Below are 17,677 nucleotides of genomic sequence, written 5' to 3'. Positions count from 1 at the left end.
TCCTTCTCTTCAAGGCATAATGTTTTGTTCTTATTCTATTGATATTTTATTCGTATGTTTTAATTTGGTAAACTGTTTTGATGGGCTTTTCTTTCTAGAACAATGACACTTCAGACATGAAAGATTGGATTCAAGAAATGTATAATTTATCTATTTTGGAAAAGGCTGGGTTTTTTTTTATCAATCGAAAAACAACATGCTTCCCTTTTAGCATGGATTTCATATTTTACCAGAATAGATCATTTTTATGGGTAATCTGATACTTTGTTACTAAAAATACATGCGGTATATTTGGAGGATTTATATATATTAATTCTTAGAGTGTTTGGTTTTGTGCGTTTGTTCTTGGTTTTGGTTAATAGAATTTAATTATTAATTAGGTGAGCATTTAGAAAACTGCATATTGCTTTTTAAAAATGTGTTCTTCATGGTTTCTTCTTAATCTTTTTCTTTGTGATAACTTGGTTTCTCTGTATTTTTTTGCAGGTATGTCATGTAGGTTGCATTTCTCTGTATTTTTTTCAAATGGGACAATGGTATTTCAGTCTACGTGCAACAGCAAGGGGTCTTCAGTCGCTGTGCTCTGCCTTCTGAATGACCTTGAAATTCCCTCTTCTATCCTCTTGTGGATCCAGCCACCCAAATCTCCTGCAACACCTCCTGCAAGAAGTTTTCAAAGGCCTTTATTCGGCCTTCCTGACAGACTTCCATGATGCACAAGTCTTAGACTGGCCTGATCCCCATGTGCCTGTTCATGCGCTCCTGGGTCATAAAATGCTCCCGAGCTACATTTCAAAAATAATCCTAGGATAGGTATTCAGCATCCAGGACTGAAGAACGGCATTGAGGAAATGGAATGAACAGATTCTTTTCTTTTTTGGGATTCTAGTTCAGAAGCCTCGGTGTCGCCATCAGCATTCAAATAGGCAATACGGAAATGTACTGTTTCCTCTTTGCTTGGATTCTTCTACAGTGGACTGTAAGGTCTTCCAGAACAATGATTTATAGCCTCACCCAGCTATTTCTGTGGTGATATAAAGCTTGTCTGCATTAGAGATGTATGACCACAGTGGTGGCTAGATGACACTATATATTGTTAGTCTAGAAGACACCTCAATTTAATATGATGTAACAAAATAGAAAGGAAACCAAAAGCTAACTGATTTTTATTTTTCTGAATATGTTGTGGAAATATAGTGAAATTTTGGGGATATAGAAACCTGCAAGTTCCAAGGGTGGACTTCCTTCCTTCCTTCCTTCCTTCCTTCCTTCCTTCCTTCCTTCCTTCCTTCCTTCCTTCCTTCCTTCCTTCCATCCATCCATCCATCCATCCAGCATTATTTGTTTGAACCACCCAAATGTACACTTTGTTCGCTTTTAATCTCTGCTGATGTTTGCTTGGTCTTCTGGGTTCTGATTTAATGCATCAGCCTCTAGATTCTACTCAGTTGCAATATAATAATAATAATAATAATAATAATAATAATAATAATAATAATAATACACTATGCAAGTCATTTGTAGTTGGCTTAGTTTTAGTGAGAGGTGAGATGAAAACCTGGGCATTGTAGATTTAGAATTTCTGGCTTAGTGTGTTAGGTGCACTGTCAGTTGTGAGTTATTCAATAAATCATGTAAAACAAAGCTTGGCATAGTATGATATGAGAACCAAGATTTTAGGATAAGATAATATAGAGTCTGCAAGATATAAAGAAGTAGCTTCTGATATTCTTCACATCAGTTATGAGTACACATATATTTTAACCTCTCTCTCTAAAGTTACATCATATTACTCTTCTTTCTATAATCTGTGTTTTCTAATCATCAAAACCATAAATCACAAGTTCATTTTTTTTTCATTTTTACATAAAAAGTCCATAAGAGGCTTCCAGTCATCAATAAATGTAGATAATGTCTTTTCATTAATCAAACAAGTCAATTTATCCATTTCAGAAAAATCTGTCAGCTTCACCAATGATTCCTCCATAGTGGATAGCGTTGAATCTTTCCACCTCTGTGCTTATAGTAATCTCACAGCAGTAATCATATATTGAAATAATTTTCCATGGTTTTCTTTATATCTTTTTTCTTTCTTTTTTCTTTTTCTTCAACTTCTTTTCTTGCACTTTTTGCTTTTTCTTTGATTTCTTTCTTTTTTCTTACTTTATATTAGCTGTGTGTTAGCTTTTATCTTTTTGTTTAAAAGTTTCAATAAAAATTATATGTATGAAAGATAATATAGGGTCTGCAGAAACAGCAGCTGTGCATTTATTTAGTTTACCCTCCCTACCTTTTCCTTTCCAAAAATAAGTTTCACAAAGTGTATTATAAAATATAAGCCATAAAAGTAATGCATTATTAAAATACAATTCCCAGACTATAAAAACAAGCATCAGAGACAAAAACTTACACAGTGAGGCTAAGTAATAAATTACAGCAAGATTTATCATTCCCCCTCTCATTCTCAGAATGATTAGTAATATCAAAATGCAAGATGGGAACTTTAAAAACCACAAATCTCTGCTACATTTTGAGGGGAAGCAAAATTAATTAATGTTATATCTTTCTTTTTATGGGTGTGGAATGTTCACACTTAGAGGTTGGAGTACATCAATTCTGATAGAGAGATGTTGCTTGCTGCATTTCTGATAACTTTTTTCCCTAAACCCTACTAACGTAGGCTTTGCAAATTAGCAGTGGGCCCTGTCCTCCGCTTTGGCCATGACTGTGCTAAATTAAACACACCAGACATACACATCATATTTATTGTACTGACAACTAATCTTTTAGATGAGGAATAGCTACCCTCGCTGTTTGAAATCAAAAATAGCAATTGATTCTTTTTCTCTTCCCTTTCCATCTTTGCTGAGAGGGGTCAAGTGGCCAGGCCAGAGACATTCAGAGCCCTCATTCCAAATCAACTGCTGCTTCAGACTGATTGGGTCTGTAACACTGCAATGGTGGTAGGAGATATCGTGGGACTGATCTTTTTGGTGGATGATATGGTGGAGTTATTTTTGTATCCGTTTTGCTCTTAGCAGACTTGGACTAAAGAAAAAAGAAAAGCGAATTAGGACTTGGATGGGAGACATTTAGGAAATCCCAGGAATGTAGGGAATCAAGAAACATCCTGGAGGAAGGCAGTGGCAAACCATGTCCACATTGTTGCTAAGAAAACTATGTGGACATGCTAGTAGTTGATAAAAGTCAATGTTCAACTCAAGGGAGTTTTCACCATTGCCTGATGTTTCTTCAAGGTGCACTTCTCAAAATGATATTAGCAGAGGATGTTCTGTTCCTGATGCCAAATGCATATGGCTTTTGAACTCATTAGAGGCATCTGTGCATATTTTCCAGCAGAGAGGGAAAATAATTTTGGTATGTGATGGGATGGAAAGAAAAGGAGACTCAAATAAATATTCAGCCTGTGGGGCTCTTACAATGGACCATCTGTGTCACATTTAGTATTGATTTAATTACACACACATGGAAAAGAGTGTGGAAGAAGTGTTTCAGATGGGGTGCAGGCACCATTTTTTAGGAAAATAGTCTGAGATCTTAACACAGCTGTACTTTTTTCTGGCTCACACAGAAGCCAGAGGAAGTGGTCAGGCTGCTTTAATGAATAGCAAGGAGGTGCTGTGCTTATGTCTGCACAATATCCAGATAGCTTCTTCCAAGTGTGTACAGCCCTAACATACACCTTGCTGAGCAAAGAAGGGTGGGAGAAAGTTGAGCCCCATATTCTCTGTCACATCTACATCTGGGCTCAACTGACACACCCTCTTGTACTGACTCTATTAGAAGCCATGCAGGAGCAAAACAAGGGGTGCCGTAAAGGTGCATTGAACTGAAATGCACTTGCCAAACAATGAAGCAGATCCTCTTTTATGTTTGGAAAACCGAGATCGCCATAACCTTGGAGGGCCCAAACTATTTTGCTGCCTGAAGGTAGAAGATTCCCCTTGTCACATTCACCCAAGCTCAAGAACATAATCCTGAAAGTCAAATAAGTTATTTTGGCCCATGAAGCTGAAAATCCCTGAAACACCTTCCTTAGATATGCCTTCCCCTTCCTTTCAGCCCAATCAATCTTCCTACACATATTTGTTTTATGATTTGATCCTCATTTATTCTCTCTATAAGACCTCAACACGCTTCTTTCATGTTGGTCATTCACTTTTGTATTCAATCCACATCCATTCATTGCACATTCATTTTTGGCTCCCTCTGTTCTTGTTTTACCACATATATTTCTTAAGTAACCCATTCCCAATGCATTCAGTTTACTTTTGTTCTTCCTGACATAGCCAATTTTCACTTCCATATAACAAGGTAGGCAGAAACATGTCCTCATACCCAGCCATTTTCACTTCTTTCAGCATTGCAGGAGACCACACACTACCAAATACTGTTCTATCAGCCTTTGCACATCTTAAATTTTCTCCATCCATTCTCCCTGCTTTACTAAACATTATTCTAAGACTGATTCATATACTTTAGTTTTTCACAATTAATGTATAACTTGAAATGGTCCACACTATTTGCTGCATCAAACACAACTACAACGGTGTTTGATTCACTAGTTTTAGATCCATATCCAACACTGCATCATACTCAGTGAATAATACAGCATCACCTACACTTTAAAGTATGTGCACATTTATGTCCCCAAGTGACCTCTAATGCTACCACATGCTTTCCTTATGTATTTATCCATAAATTAAGAGACATCATACGTACTTTTCTTACTCCCTTATCAATGTTGAACAATTTGCTAAGCATTTTATTTATTTTCATACATGCTTTGCTTCCATCATAAACCACTCTTACTAGATTCAGCAACCAACTTTAAATTCCACATGCACACAACACATTTCATAATGCAAGCCTATTTTCTTTATCATATCCTTTCTCTAAATCAACAGACATATAATCAACTTTCTTTCTCACATTCCTACATTTCTTAACAACCAGCTGAAGAGCAAGTATGCAGTTCTGAAAAGACCTGATCTGGCATAAAGCCATTCTGCCTTTCGCAAATTTTACTTATTGTCACTTCTCACACACTTTTGATCAGTTCTGCCAAACACCTTTCTAGGCACTTAACACACTAATCCCCCTACAGTGTTTGCATTCACTCTTGTTACCATGCCCTTTGTATAGGAGAACTAAAATGGCATTTTTCCGATCAACAGGCATAGATGCAGTCTTCACACATGCTTTAAACAAATCACACAGGCACTTCATAAACAAACCACCACATTTCTCCAATTACACTGATTTCACTTGCAGTCATACCATTTGTCAACATTCTCACATTTTTTTCCTGGACATTAATGTTTATTGCATTCATTTCAAACCCTTCATTTCTATTCTATACTTGTCATTCCCATACTATCCCCTAAAATACTCCTACCAGCATTCCCTTACTTCAATTTCATCACAAATAATTTAATCATTTTTATTTTCAATTGCATTCGCTGGGCTGGAAGTTCCCTGTTTAGCCTTTTTTACTTTCTACATTGACTATGTTCTTTGCAGCTATCTCTTTTCTCTCTACTTTATAAGATCTTTCTTGTCTCTTCATTTTGTTTTCAGCCGCCATTGTCATAAATGCAATTCTTTTTTTCATCTTTCAGGTCCCCATTCCACCAAGCATCCTGTTTCATACTTCCTATCATATTTTTGTGGTCCTTCACAAGGCAGTTCACATTTAGTCATTGCTCCCCTGTGACACCCATAGGTACCGGGGAAATGTTTTAAAAATCTCTTGTAATAACATTGTGAAGGTAATTTGGATGAAACTTGGAGGGTGAAGGTCCTCCCTTGAGTCTCCCATCCCTGCTATTTTGTTCCCATTCTGCCGAAAAAGGAAGGAAGCAGCTTCAAATATTCTGATGCCTCCCCATTTATAGCCTATGTAATCTTGAAATGATTCGAATCAAACTTGCCTGCCCTTGAATTTTCAAATATGATTTAATCATAAACCCTTTGAATCTCTAATATTCAGTATGAATGTAATCAGAGCTGATTTGCGCAGGCCTAATAGGAGCTTTTCCCAAGAATATGGGATTAGCAATTACTGTACTTCCTAGCACATGTGCACTTGGAAACAAGCCAATTTTGCTATAATATATGAAACCCCTCACACTAGTCCCTAAAATAATCTCTTTAATAACATCTCAGGTGAGCTGGATTTCTTGGCTCCTGCTGATCTTCTGAACCAGATATTAAAAAGAAGCATCATTTTGCAGTGTGCCATCTTTGGAACAACAGGGAGCAGTTTCTACCCCCTGAAGCAAGTTGAAAGCAAAATGGAGATCAGCCTATTCCCCCTCTCACCCCAGGAAAATGGACTTTAATAGTCTAGACAAGTTGAAAGACTTCTGCTACTAGGGAGGTGACAGATACATGTTAAAATTCTGGAGAAAAAACTGCATTACACAACAGGAGCTGCATTTTTCAGAAGTCCCCTTTCTTCATTTTTCTCAGTAAGTTTACTGGGAAGGGGCACTTGACACATTTCCTCCTATTGTTGATTAGCTTAATATGGCTTATACTAATAATCATTAAATGAAAGAACATACATTGTTTTTTATAGCACTCACATTTGAGGAAAAGGAGGCTTCATGGAGCTAGCGGGGAAAAAATACCCAGAAGCTGACAATGAATATATTAATGTCCTGAAGTCTGTGACTGCTTGTTCTTAATGATGAAAAATAACATCAGCCACTAAGTTATGGAAGCTGGGATGCACAGTGATTGTAAGGCAGCCTAAGAGTCATCAGTGGGAAGAAGCAATTTGCAAATTAGATGGAACTGCAACATATGCTTTAACTGCAGGATTGGGCAATCTTTTAAAACTGGGGGAAAGCTGGAGATTACTGTGGGTAATTATCCATAGTAGGAAGTATCAGGATTTTCCATGTTTCTGGTCTGGAAGCAACTGGAAAGTCCTTGTGTTTTTAATTGTTTTAAACCCATGTTAGGGCTTACATTAAGTTTACCATGTGATTCCAGACTCAAAATGGTAAATAAAATACTCGTAAGGCAGAAGAAGGATCAAGGGCTGCAGGCTGTCCCCTGCTTTGTTGTAATTATTACAAAGTGTTAGGCAAACTGGGGTTACCAGCCACCTCTAAAAGTAAGAATCTGGATACTGGGTTGTCCTGCAAATATGCATAGGAAAGGAGGGTAAGAATGGAAGCCAAGCTTTCTATTCCATTAATGGAATAAAGAGAGAGCCAGTTTGGTGTAGTGCTTCAGCACCAGGTTAGGAACTGGGAGACCGTGAGTTCTAGTCCCTCCTTCGGCATGAGGCCAGCTGAGTGACCCTGGGCCAGTCACTCTCTCCCAGCCCTAGGAAGCAGGCCATGGCAAACCACCTCTGAAAGACCTTGCCAAGAAAACTGCAGGGACTAGTCCAGGCATTCACCAGAAGTCAACACTGACTCGAAGGCACACACACATAAAACGCAGTGGAATAAAGGCCACAGAGATTGGCAACTGCTGTCAGAACTTGTCGCTATAGGATTTAAGACATGAGCATATTCATGTTGAATGCATGAAATGAGATTTTACTATAGAGAAACCAGATGCTGAACTGATGAAAAGATTTGGACCTGCAAAATCACTACTAGAGTGGCAGGTAAGCTTCACTAACAGCCTGAATCTGCCTTTATGAGTATTATTGGCTTGAAGCTGAACAGACCAAAAGGAATTATGTGCAACCTAATTTGTTGGCTTTTGATGGATGGAGTCTATATTGTGCAACAGGTTCTTGCAATTCTCTCGGATTTTGAATCTACTATGAATAATGCCAGAGGACTTGTGTTGATTATGCTTAGATCTTGGAAGGGGGTAGAACATTGAAAGCTTTGAGATATCTTCATAGTTTTGTCTGTTTCACTCATCTTCCATCAATGTTCTTTTTCCTACATTGAAGATATACTGTTGTTTGCCCATCCTCATGTGAGGATGGAAAAACTGCAGGCCAGAGGGACAAACTGGGGTCCCAGAACCGATTATAACAAGAGAAAAATAACTCTAGACACCATCTTAAGCATCTACATTCAAACTAAACTAGGAAGGAAAAGAGTGGTGTTATCCAAAGATGTATCTGGATACGTAGTCTGCCCTTTTACCCTTCTGTAAAATTTGATAGAAAAAGCCACGTGTTTTGGCACGATGATAGCCTCTATTTAACAACCATCATCAGACCTATAGAAAAGGAGCAGCAAACACAAGGCACATTTGCGTCAGGCTCAGGCAGTGCCCCATGTGGGCACCATGTTGTTATAATAAAGCATCTCAACATGTCTTCTGGATCAACTATGGCACAAGTCAAATTGCAAATGTTCCACTTTGTGATATTGACTGTGGAGCTCCATGGGAGCTTAGAGATGGGCTATTTTTCTCTTTGTGGAAACTGCAATATATCATGATTGCCCACATTCATCCTCAGATCCAGGGCAAATTCACACTCATTCTTAACTTAGCGTCATTCTTATTGAAGCTATTCTGTAGAGAATTTTATGAATGATTGAAATACTAGTGCAGTCAATCAGTAGTTTTCACCTACAATTACCTTAGTACTCATAATGGCTTTGATGGCCGATTCAAACTCCTCTGAATTATTATAATCCACTGTCCATACATGAGGTTTTCCAATGAAATCTTCTGCATAGGGATGCTGAGAGGATACCTAAAATGCATATCAGAAATGAATTACTTAGCACTTCCCATATGAGGCCCTGTGATGGGAAACATTTCAGAAAATATGGCAAAGCATTAGAGTCAGAAGAGCTAGTAGGAGATAAGGATGGGAATGGGCTCATTTTAGTTTTATTTAGCTGCTTCTTTTCCTGACTCTAAACTCATTTTTATTCCTCTTTCTGCATCAGTGAATTCAGGAAAAAAAAGAAAAGAAATCTCCATGAAAATTCATGCAAATGCTGTAAGAATGTTTCCTACTGATTTCAGGCACATAATTCTACTACTGTTTGTGTAAAACAGGGGGGAGGGGGTCTTCTAGAGCCCACAAGCTCTCACCATTGGCCATGTTGGGTGTGGTTTTGGGGAGCTCAGAAACATTTGAAGGGCCAGAGGGGCCCCACTATGGTTCAGAAAATATGCGTTTCATAAATTTGCATGAACATTTTCATGCACCAAATATGTCTATTGTTCCTATTAGGGAAACTGTTAGAAAATAATTTGAGCCCATTTATACATTTCTTTAGGTTATTCAAAGTCAGACATGAATTTGGCCTAAATATGGTCCAAATCTCTCACTCGTTTATCTATATGCATATTGCAACATGCACAGTAGCTTTTACTCTTGTTTTATGCAAGCAAAAATAACACATAACAGCCCTCTTTAAATGCATTCATTGTCACAACAGCACAGTTAGGTAAATGGTTTCTATTCAAACGACATTTACCGATGGGAGACTTGACGCCCACAGTGTGCTAAAGATTCTCCAGACTTCAGCTATGTTGAAATCCTAAACCTGATTTAAGTTCTTCATCCTGGCCTCTAGAACAGGCTATGTCTCAAAAGTATTGGCACATTTAGTGTGGGTACAAATTACATTTTTCTGCTTCGGATATCCAAATCAACCAGACAGTCCAGACACATTCTGCTGAAATCATAATGCAGTATGTTATAAAAAAAACAAACAGAAAAACAAGCTTGGTGATAACATCACAAAGCAGACTAACCTCTCTTGATGTTGGCTTCCCTCTGAAGAATTCATGATTGAGTGAACTGTGGGGTGGATTGAAACGAGCTTGCAGAAAAACACACCCATTCGCTATTGCTTCCAGAGGAGCAGGGCCTTCATAAGGAAAACCAAATCCAATAAAGAGCTGTGGAAAGCAAAACCAGGCATTTAGCAATCTTTGGAAGACATAGGCTATTCATATATATCAACTTTCTCCTTCAGTTCCTTGACTTGGCCAGGGGGCCAAAAATGGGTGTACGACACTCATGTAAAACTGTTTTGACTACTCCTCTCTCACCCATTCAGCAGGATGAAACTTATGGCTGTTTACTATCAGTGGGAATGAATGTTCCATGAAGTCTTTCCTTGGACTTTTCATTAGCATGTTTCCTACTGGCTGATCATTCTCCTCTTACTGCAGAACAAGCCACAGAATGTTTTTCCTATTGCTGCATATGTCAGTTAGCCAATACTAATTTGCATATATTAATAATCAGCGATTGAAGTCTACTTTTCATGAATATGCCAGATGTCAAATGATAGTGTGTGAATGTTATCTTGAAGTTTACTTTATTAAGAAACATGGTGAGCAGTCTGAAATTAAAAGGAGCAGGTTTGGAATTTGGTTTCTTTGTACCTTCTTTCCTAGACCTCCTTGTATTTTTCATTTCTTTAATCCCTGCACTGTCAAGACCTATACAGTGAGTCAGGCTTTAATATGCTAGCTGGGACTGTTGAGAGAACAAGGGGGCAGGGAAAAGAGACTGGGACTATTTTGAGCAAGAAGCTTCCACAAGACAGAACAGCAAAACTTGTTTTCTTTTTTTTGGCAAGACAGAAATACCTCCCCCCCAATACCTGCTTGCAGCCACATTGCTTTCATTTTTAATACAGTGAGTAAGGAGTAAGCTGGTGATTTAAGAAATTTATTCCTAAGCAAACAGGGATAGGATTCCACTGATTTACAGCATGAAAAAAAATATGCTCCACATCTTGTTATCACCAGTAGAAGCCATGATCATACCAAGGCTATGTACATATGATATTCTTATCCATAATTAACTGACAGCTAAATGAAATTTCTGATTCATACGGTACAGTGACCCCTAAATTGACCACATAGCATGGGTTCACATAAGAGACTAGGCCAAAAAACGTATGTGGCTAATTTGTGTTCAGTGTGTTGTGTAAATGCAGCAGCTGAGGAATATAACAAATTAAATGGGGTTTCATTCGACCCGGCAGTCTCAAATTCCACACGTACATTCAGTTACAAAAAGTTTCACTGGTGAAAAAAAGTGGACTACACACTATAGCAAGAACATGCTGTATGTGTTCTTGAGAGTCAGACCCTGTGTTTGACCCTTGGGGGAGGCTAAGTGTTTGGAACTACATCTAAGAGTGTGATCTCCTGCTCACTCCCATAGGAATAAAGAGTTAAATGATCCAGCTTTGGGTGGGAAATGGTGTGCGTTGTCCTTGGACTGATGTCTACCCTACCTTTCCTTCCTGATAAAGAAATGTTCCAATTCTGCTTTAATTTGTCCTGGGTGATTGTGTTTCGTTTTATTCTGGAGTAACATAAAAAGCTAAAGTAAAGGCTAAATCAAGCTAGATAATGAGATTTGAGCTCTGCCATCCACCATAAGGCAATCTGGTCAACATCTACTGATGAAGTCCTTCCCAAATACAAAGCCAGCTCTACCCAGTAATGAAAGCTATCTAGTGGATAGCTTTCATTACTGGAATGCAAAATACTGTGAATCTGTGCCATGCATTCCTATGGTTCCTGAAAATCTCCCTTCTTAAACTATTTCCCCACCTCTCCAACCTTCATAATTGGCCATTATTTAGAGCAAAAGATACAGGCTATCAAGTGCCTAATCCCTATTGGCAAATCAAGTGTTTTGTCAAAGGACATCCTCTTCACTGATGTTCTGAATACCTATTCCCCTGATATTTCCACTGTTTGACAGCTCTGCAATCCTGCAACACAAGGCCATCTATTCCTCTTTCCCAAGACTTGTTGCAGGTAGGAATGCATTTTCACAATGTGCTTCTGTGTTCATGCAACAGCAGGAAGCAGAGTTTTTACTGCCAAAAGGGGCTTTCCTTTAGCATCCACAACTTCCTCAGCTGGGAGCAGAACTATCTTCTTGACTGTGGCCAGTACCTTGGCTTTTCTCAGCAGCTGCTGAAAGTCATGTTGGGGCAAAAGGCCATGATTCTTCACAAAAGCTGGAACCTCGGGTGGGCGCTGGGTTTCATAATAAACGGTGCCATGGATCTCCATGTACTTGTTAAGGATGGCTAGAAACTTCTCTTTACCCTGGAAAGGAAAGGAAGGAAAGGAAAGGAAAGATGCTCATCAGGGCCAACTAAGATCAGGCTGAAATCCTGAATATGTTGCTCCCTATTTTTCTGCCTCATTCTCAGCAGGCTTTAGAATGGTGAGGTACTGCTGTTCTTGCTTTATTGTATTTATGAAAGTTACGTACAATCTCAATCCAGTCAGATCTAGGCAGTTTTCAGGTATTTTGCTGCTTAGGTAACCTCCGTACTTGCTCCCGTTCCTAGTCTGACAAAGTCCCATGGGGTTTCTTTCTGATATGTTTCTTGGGATTTCACATGGAAAGATGCAGTACAGTGCATGGTCAAACACACTCAATCCTAACTAAATCAAGGGCAAGAATATCATAGCCCACCAATGACAGCTTGAGAGTAGCAGCACAGAAATATAATAAAATAAATACATAAATAAACTTTGATAGTTTTTCTCCTTTGGGGGTTGGGACACAATATAATATTTTTCCACCAAATCCAATATGAATGGCTGGAAGAAGAGCCAATGGAGAATACATTTTCAGCAGTCTATTGCCAACTAAATTTGGGAATAACAATTCCATAATACTCATATTTTATTAAACTTACATAGATCTTATTCAAGTGTTAGTCTCCTACTAAAGAAACATAGAATTGAGCAAATAAAAATGCATTCCAAAAACATATTTGTAGACCCACTAGGGTAGGGATTAAAGAATACGCTGTGATTTGAGAACGTTGTTGCTTCAAAACCTCACCACTACGAGCTACCTATTTTTAGACACCCCTCCATGAAAGTGAGATAAGAATACTGGCCTACCTTAGAGGGAATGCTGTAAGTACTGATTAGTCCTAATGGATATTTGCCCTTCTGTAAGGTCTTTTTTTCACTAACATAGTTGATTTTGCTTTATGTATATCATATCAAAAACCAAAGTTTACTTTTTAATGAGTGGATCCTAAACCTGATGAATTTTTTATTACCTGAGAATCACTCAATCCACTAAGCAGTGCAACTGACTTCAGCTAATATTGAGAGGTAATGCCAATATAAGCACAACACTTAAAATGAATCACACTCTTTGTATCTGCAAAAACTGCATTTTAGATTAACTTTAGATTAGCAAGGGATCTGTGCAGTTTGCCTGCTGCAGTTCGTTTCTCCCCAAATGGGGAATCTGCAACCCAGATCTCCCTTTTAACACTTAATATTAGCCTTGATAAATTTAACCTCAAGCTAAGCTTCTCTCCAACCCCACTCCGAGGTTTACTAAACACGCAGCCTGGAATTCTAAGCACCTGAAAGCTTGTTGTAGGTATTTCATTTCTGGCATTTATTCATTGATACTAATAAAGTATTGCTGTAGTACAGAGTTGGGCTTTTTTTAGACTTAAAATGTGTGTCTGTGTCTGTACCTGGGAGTACAACAAGACCAAATAGTAAATACACACACAAATTTATTCTGAAGTGGGGCTTCCTGTATAATCTCTCTGTTTCATTCTCATTCTTCTAGGAGTCCCACTTCGTTAGAATATGATTGCCTTTGGTCAATGTATGTATTCATTTATCCACAGGTTACTGAAAAGTCCTCACAATAAAAACAAGTAACCATGGTTAAACCAGAGGTAATAATTGGGAAAAAGAGGGTGATATGGAAAATTTGGATGGAAGCAGGGGTATTGACTCTGGACTGATTGATAGACGATGAAGATGAATTTTTAACATATGCTGTGTTAAGAGATAAATATCTATCAGATGTAGCCCAATAGCAATATTTATAGTTACAACAATTATTAACAACATTGTTTGGACCAGCAGCATTTTCAGCTTCCTAGACACGCGAGATACAAGAACAACTTGTAAAATCCTTTAAAACTAAAAAACCCTAATATTGGCTTTTATAGATATTCATTATCAATAAATTAATTTGATATGTAGATGTTAAGGGATGAATGAAATAAAGAATTAGAGGTTTCTATATTGCCTAGACAATGGGAGAGTATTTAACTTCTATAGCAAGATTGTCAATGGACCTTAAACTACAATTTATACAACAACAAAATAATATTTAGAATTTATTGGACTCTACTACATTTGTATAGAAAAGGATTGTCAAAAACAGCATTTTGTTGGAGATGTAATAAGGGCAATGCCTCTTTAAAGCATATGTTTTTACAATGTCCTATACTTACTAAGTTTTGGGAGATAGCAGTGGACTATATAAATAAGATTGTGTGACGAAAGCTAACATTTTCAGGGGAAAATATTCTTTTGAACTATATATCTAGTACATGGAATTTGACATCTGGACAACATAAATGGATTCTCTGTGCCCTTACTATGGCCAAAAGACTGATGTTGCAACATTGGAAAGATAAACGCATGGCCCCATTTATTCAATGGTTTGAAGACCTGATTGCACTTGCCACTTATGAGCAGATTGCCTCTAGACATAGACTTTGCATGGACAAGAATAATGAAATATGGGACTCATTTATACAAAATACAGTTGGTTAAAAAAATGATAGTCACATAAATGTATTGGAAGTATATATGCATCTGAATAATATTTGCATTAGAAAAATATATATAGATTTGTAACTGTTTACTGTTATAATGATATACTATTTATTTTATTTATTTATTTATCAAATTTATATCACCACCCAACTCCCCCACAAGGAGGGGCTCTGGGCGGTTCACAACAAAACAATTTAAGATCAGTAAAAACATAAATAATACAAATATAAAATACAATTATTAAATACAATGAAATCCAAGAGATGGTGATATTATTTCAGCCTGTGACCAGATAATATCGGTCAAAGGTAAGACTAGGGAACCAGCCAACCCCAAAACTATTCCCATCCCCACCCCACGCGTGATGACAAAACTCTTTGTTGTATTTTTGTCACTTTTTCATAATAGCACTTTTTAACATCTTTTCTTCTTCTTGATAGTATATTATTATTATTATTATTGTGTTTTTTCTTTTTGTTATTAATTAAAAAGCAATAAAATTTTATTTAAAAAAAACCAGAGGTATTAAAACCAACAATTAAAAGCCTCTGTAAAAAGATCTATTTGGAAACAACCAAAGAGTGTTTTTAGCAAATGGCACATTAAATGCAAAGCTGAAGGGAAAATGAGGGTGAACCATTGATATATTAGAAGGTGAAAGCCTCTTGAGCCGTCACACCTAGGAAACCAAGAGTTCAGGCAGACAATGTAGTTGCTTCTCTCTTGTTTAATTGCTTTATTGCAGGAAGAAAATAGACAGATTTAAAAAGATAAAAAAAGAAAAGTGGCATCTTGCTGTCACTTCCTGGCAATTTCCCTTTTGGAGGCCCAACATGCATTAGGTTGATTAACTCTGGAGCTCATCTGATGCTATCTTTAAATAATTGCACAGAGCTGGTAAGGACTTCATTATCGCTCTATCAGATGCATATGCTTGCAGATCAATACATGCTACACAATGTTCCCAGGCATGGATCTCTTTTCTATGCCAGCATAAATTCTACCCAAAAAGAAGCAAATTCCCCTTTGAATTCAGCTGTGGTCAGCACCAAATAGTACTCCGAATAGTACTCTTTTCATTTTCCGCTCTTTTCTTCAACTCCTTATCTACCTTAGCCTTAAAAGACCCAATTATTCTGGGGAAAGAGCAGAGGTGTCAAAATTCAATATGGTGGATTTGAAACAAGCTCTTTTCAGCCCCCCAGCTTTATACACGTTCTCCTAATTAATGCTCATAGCCTATGAAGGAAGGAATGTCTCAGTATGGCTAATCAATTCATAGAGGCTGCAGCAGCCATGTGATACATAAATTGTACAACAATTGCTCCCACTTCAAGAGGTCAGTAGTGAGCCTTAGTTATTTCAAATATCTGCATTAATCTAATTCTTATCTTCTGGACCAGTGTGCTATACTTCCTGTGCACAGCATCATATATCAGCTCTTGGGCAAACAGTGAATCCAACTGAATAGGCCACAGAGTGCAGCCAGAGCTAGGTGTGCTAGTAGTGTCCGGCTGTATTTGGGGACCCAGGTATTTATTTCTGGATTCCATGAACTCTATAGATTATTTGGAGCTTATATCACAAAATATAAAGACCTGCAAACAGAAGTAGAATGACTATGGCAAAAGAAAACAAAGATAGTACCAATAGTAATAGGCGCCTTAGGTGCAATCCCACATCATCTGGAGCACCACTTGAACACCATCAGCATTGACAAAATCACCATCATTCAGTTGGCAGCTTTACTTGGAACAGGTTATATCCTGCGATGATACCTTTAATGCCATCAAACAACATTTGCCTATCCCAAGTCCTTGGGAAGGACTCAATAGGTAGATAAAAATGCCAAATCCAGTTTAAACATCTGGCTGACTGTGTGACAAACCATCACTATGATCATGATGATGATGATGATGATGATGATGATGATCATGATCATGATATTATTATTATTATTATTATTATTATTATTATTATTATTATTACTTATCTACAACTTTCTTCAGATTCCCCAAAATTTCAACAATGGCAGTAAGCTATTCCTGGTTTAAAATTCTACCCCTAGTATTTCTGGCCATGAAACAGACCCCATGGCTGCTGCTAGACCTCACAGGAGATGCACATAATGCTTCAACATATCCCAGAGTTTGATGGTAGCCTGCCACTACCTAGAATTAGGCCAAGGATGGGTCAAGTAAACTTTTCTACCCATGAAAAAAGCTCTTGATGTGTTGCCTGTCAGCACAGATCAGTCACCAATGAGTCTACAAGGTCATGTGTAACACAGTCAAGTTCTTCCAGAATTTGAGGGAAATAAAATAAACAGAGAACTGGTAAAGCTAATAAACAAAAACAATGATACAAATAATGAAGGTAGAAACCTACAAAAAGTTGGATTTTTTCTACCATTTTTCCATACATAATCACTTGGATTATGTCAATGCATTCTGAGTATCTGGCAGCACCTAGCGAGGAGTTTGAAATGATTTCTTTACTATAATTGTTATTTCTGCTGTCAGGGACTGCAGAAAGATCAGTGAGGTGCTTTTGCTCCATCTGCCTTCTTTGTCTCCACCATAAAACAAATGCAACATATTGGATCCAGGTAATAAAAGTCAGCATACTCTACAAGTAAGCTTTCAGATATAGGAAGAAGTTAGTGCTACCATTTATCACTGAGCATAATATACTATGTGTAATTGTAACTATATACTGTATGTATATTCTATATTTTTATAAAATATAAAATTTTTATCTGATCAAAAGGATTAAATGATGATGCTATCCATTCAATCATGCCTGATTCTCGACGATTCTATGGACCAGCTCTCTCCACATTTTCCAGTCTTGTTCAGCTTCTTTCAGTTGTTTTCTTCTCTGGTTGGTGTCGGCTTTCATGGTGTCTAGCCACCGTGTTTTTTGGCAGCCTCGTTTCCTTTTACTGCTGACCATTCTCAGCATAACTGTCTTTTCCAGTGAGTCTGATCACATGGCATGGCCGAAATAAGTAAGGTGGAATTTTGTGATTTTGCCTTCCAGCAATGCGTCAGGTTTTATACGCTCTAGAACTTGCTGTCCAAGGAATGCATAAGAGTCTTCTCCAACA

General features: G+C 37.7%; 1 protein-coding gene across 1 annotated transcript in view; it reads right to left on the bottom strand.

The window, feature by feature from the left end:
- MGAT5B (alpha-1,6-mannosylglycoprotein 6-beta-N-acetylglucosaminyltransferase B) overlaps positions 1-17,677 on the bottom strand; it is a 222,826-nt gene that overhangs the window by 24,618 nt on the left and 180,531 nt on the right. Inside the window, exons 13-15 of the mRNA XM_088134743.1 lie at positions 11,899-12,054; positions 9,724-9,870; positions 8,591-8,707 (exon numbers count right to left, since the gene is read on the bottom strand). Of these exons, the coding sequence (XP_087990869.1) occupies positions 8,591-8,707; positions 9,724-9,870; positions 11,899-12,054 (420 nt within the window). The remainder of the gene's footprint in view (positions 1-8,590; positions 8,708-9,723; positions 9,871-11,898; positions 12,055-17,677) is intronic.

Source organism: Python bivittatus, unplaced genomic scaffold, assembly GCF_059951505.1.
Source record: "Python bivittatus isolate LINGU-HERP-01145 unplaced genomic scaffold, Pbiv_v1 ctg000080_np1212, whole genome shotgun sequence".
Classification (NCBI taxonomy): domain Eukaryota; kingdom Metazoa; phylum Chordata; class Lepidosauria; order Squamata; family Pythonidae; genus Python; species Python bivittatus.
This window is presented reverse-complemented; position numbering and strand designations above follow the sequence as displayed.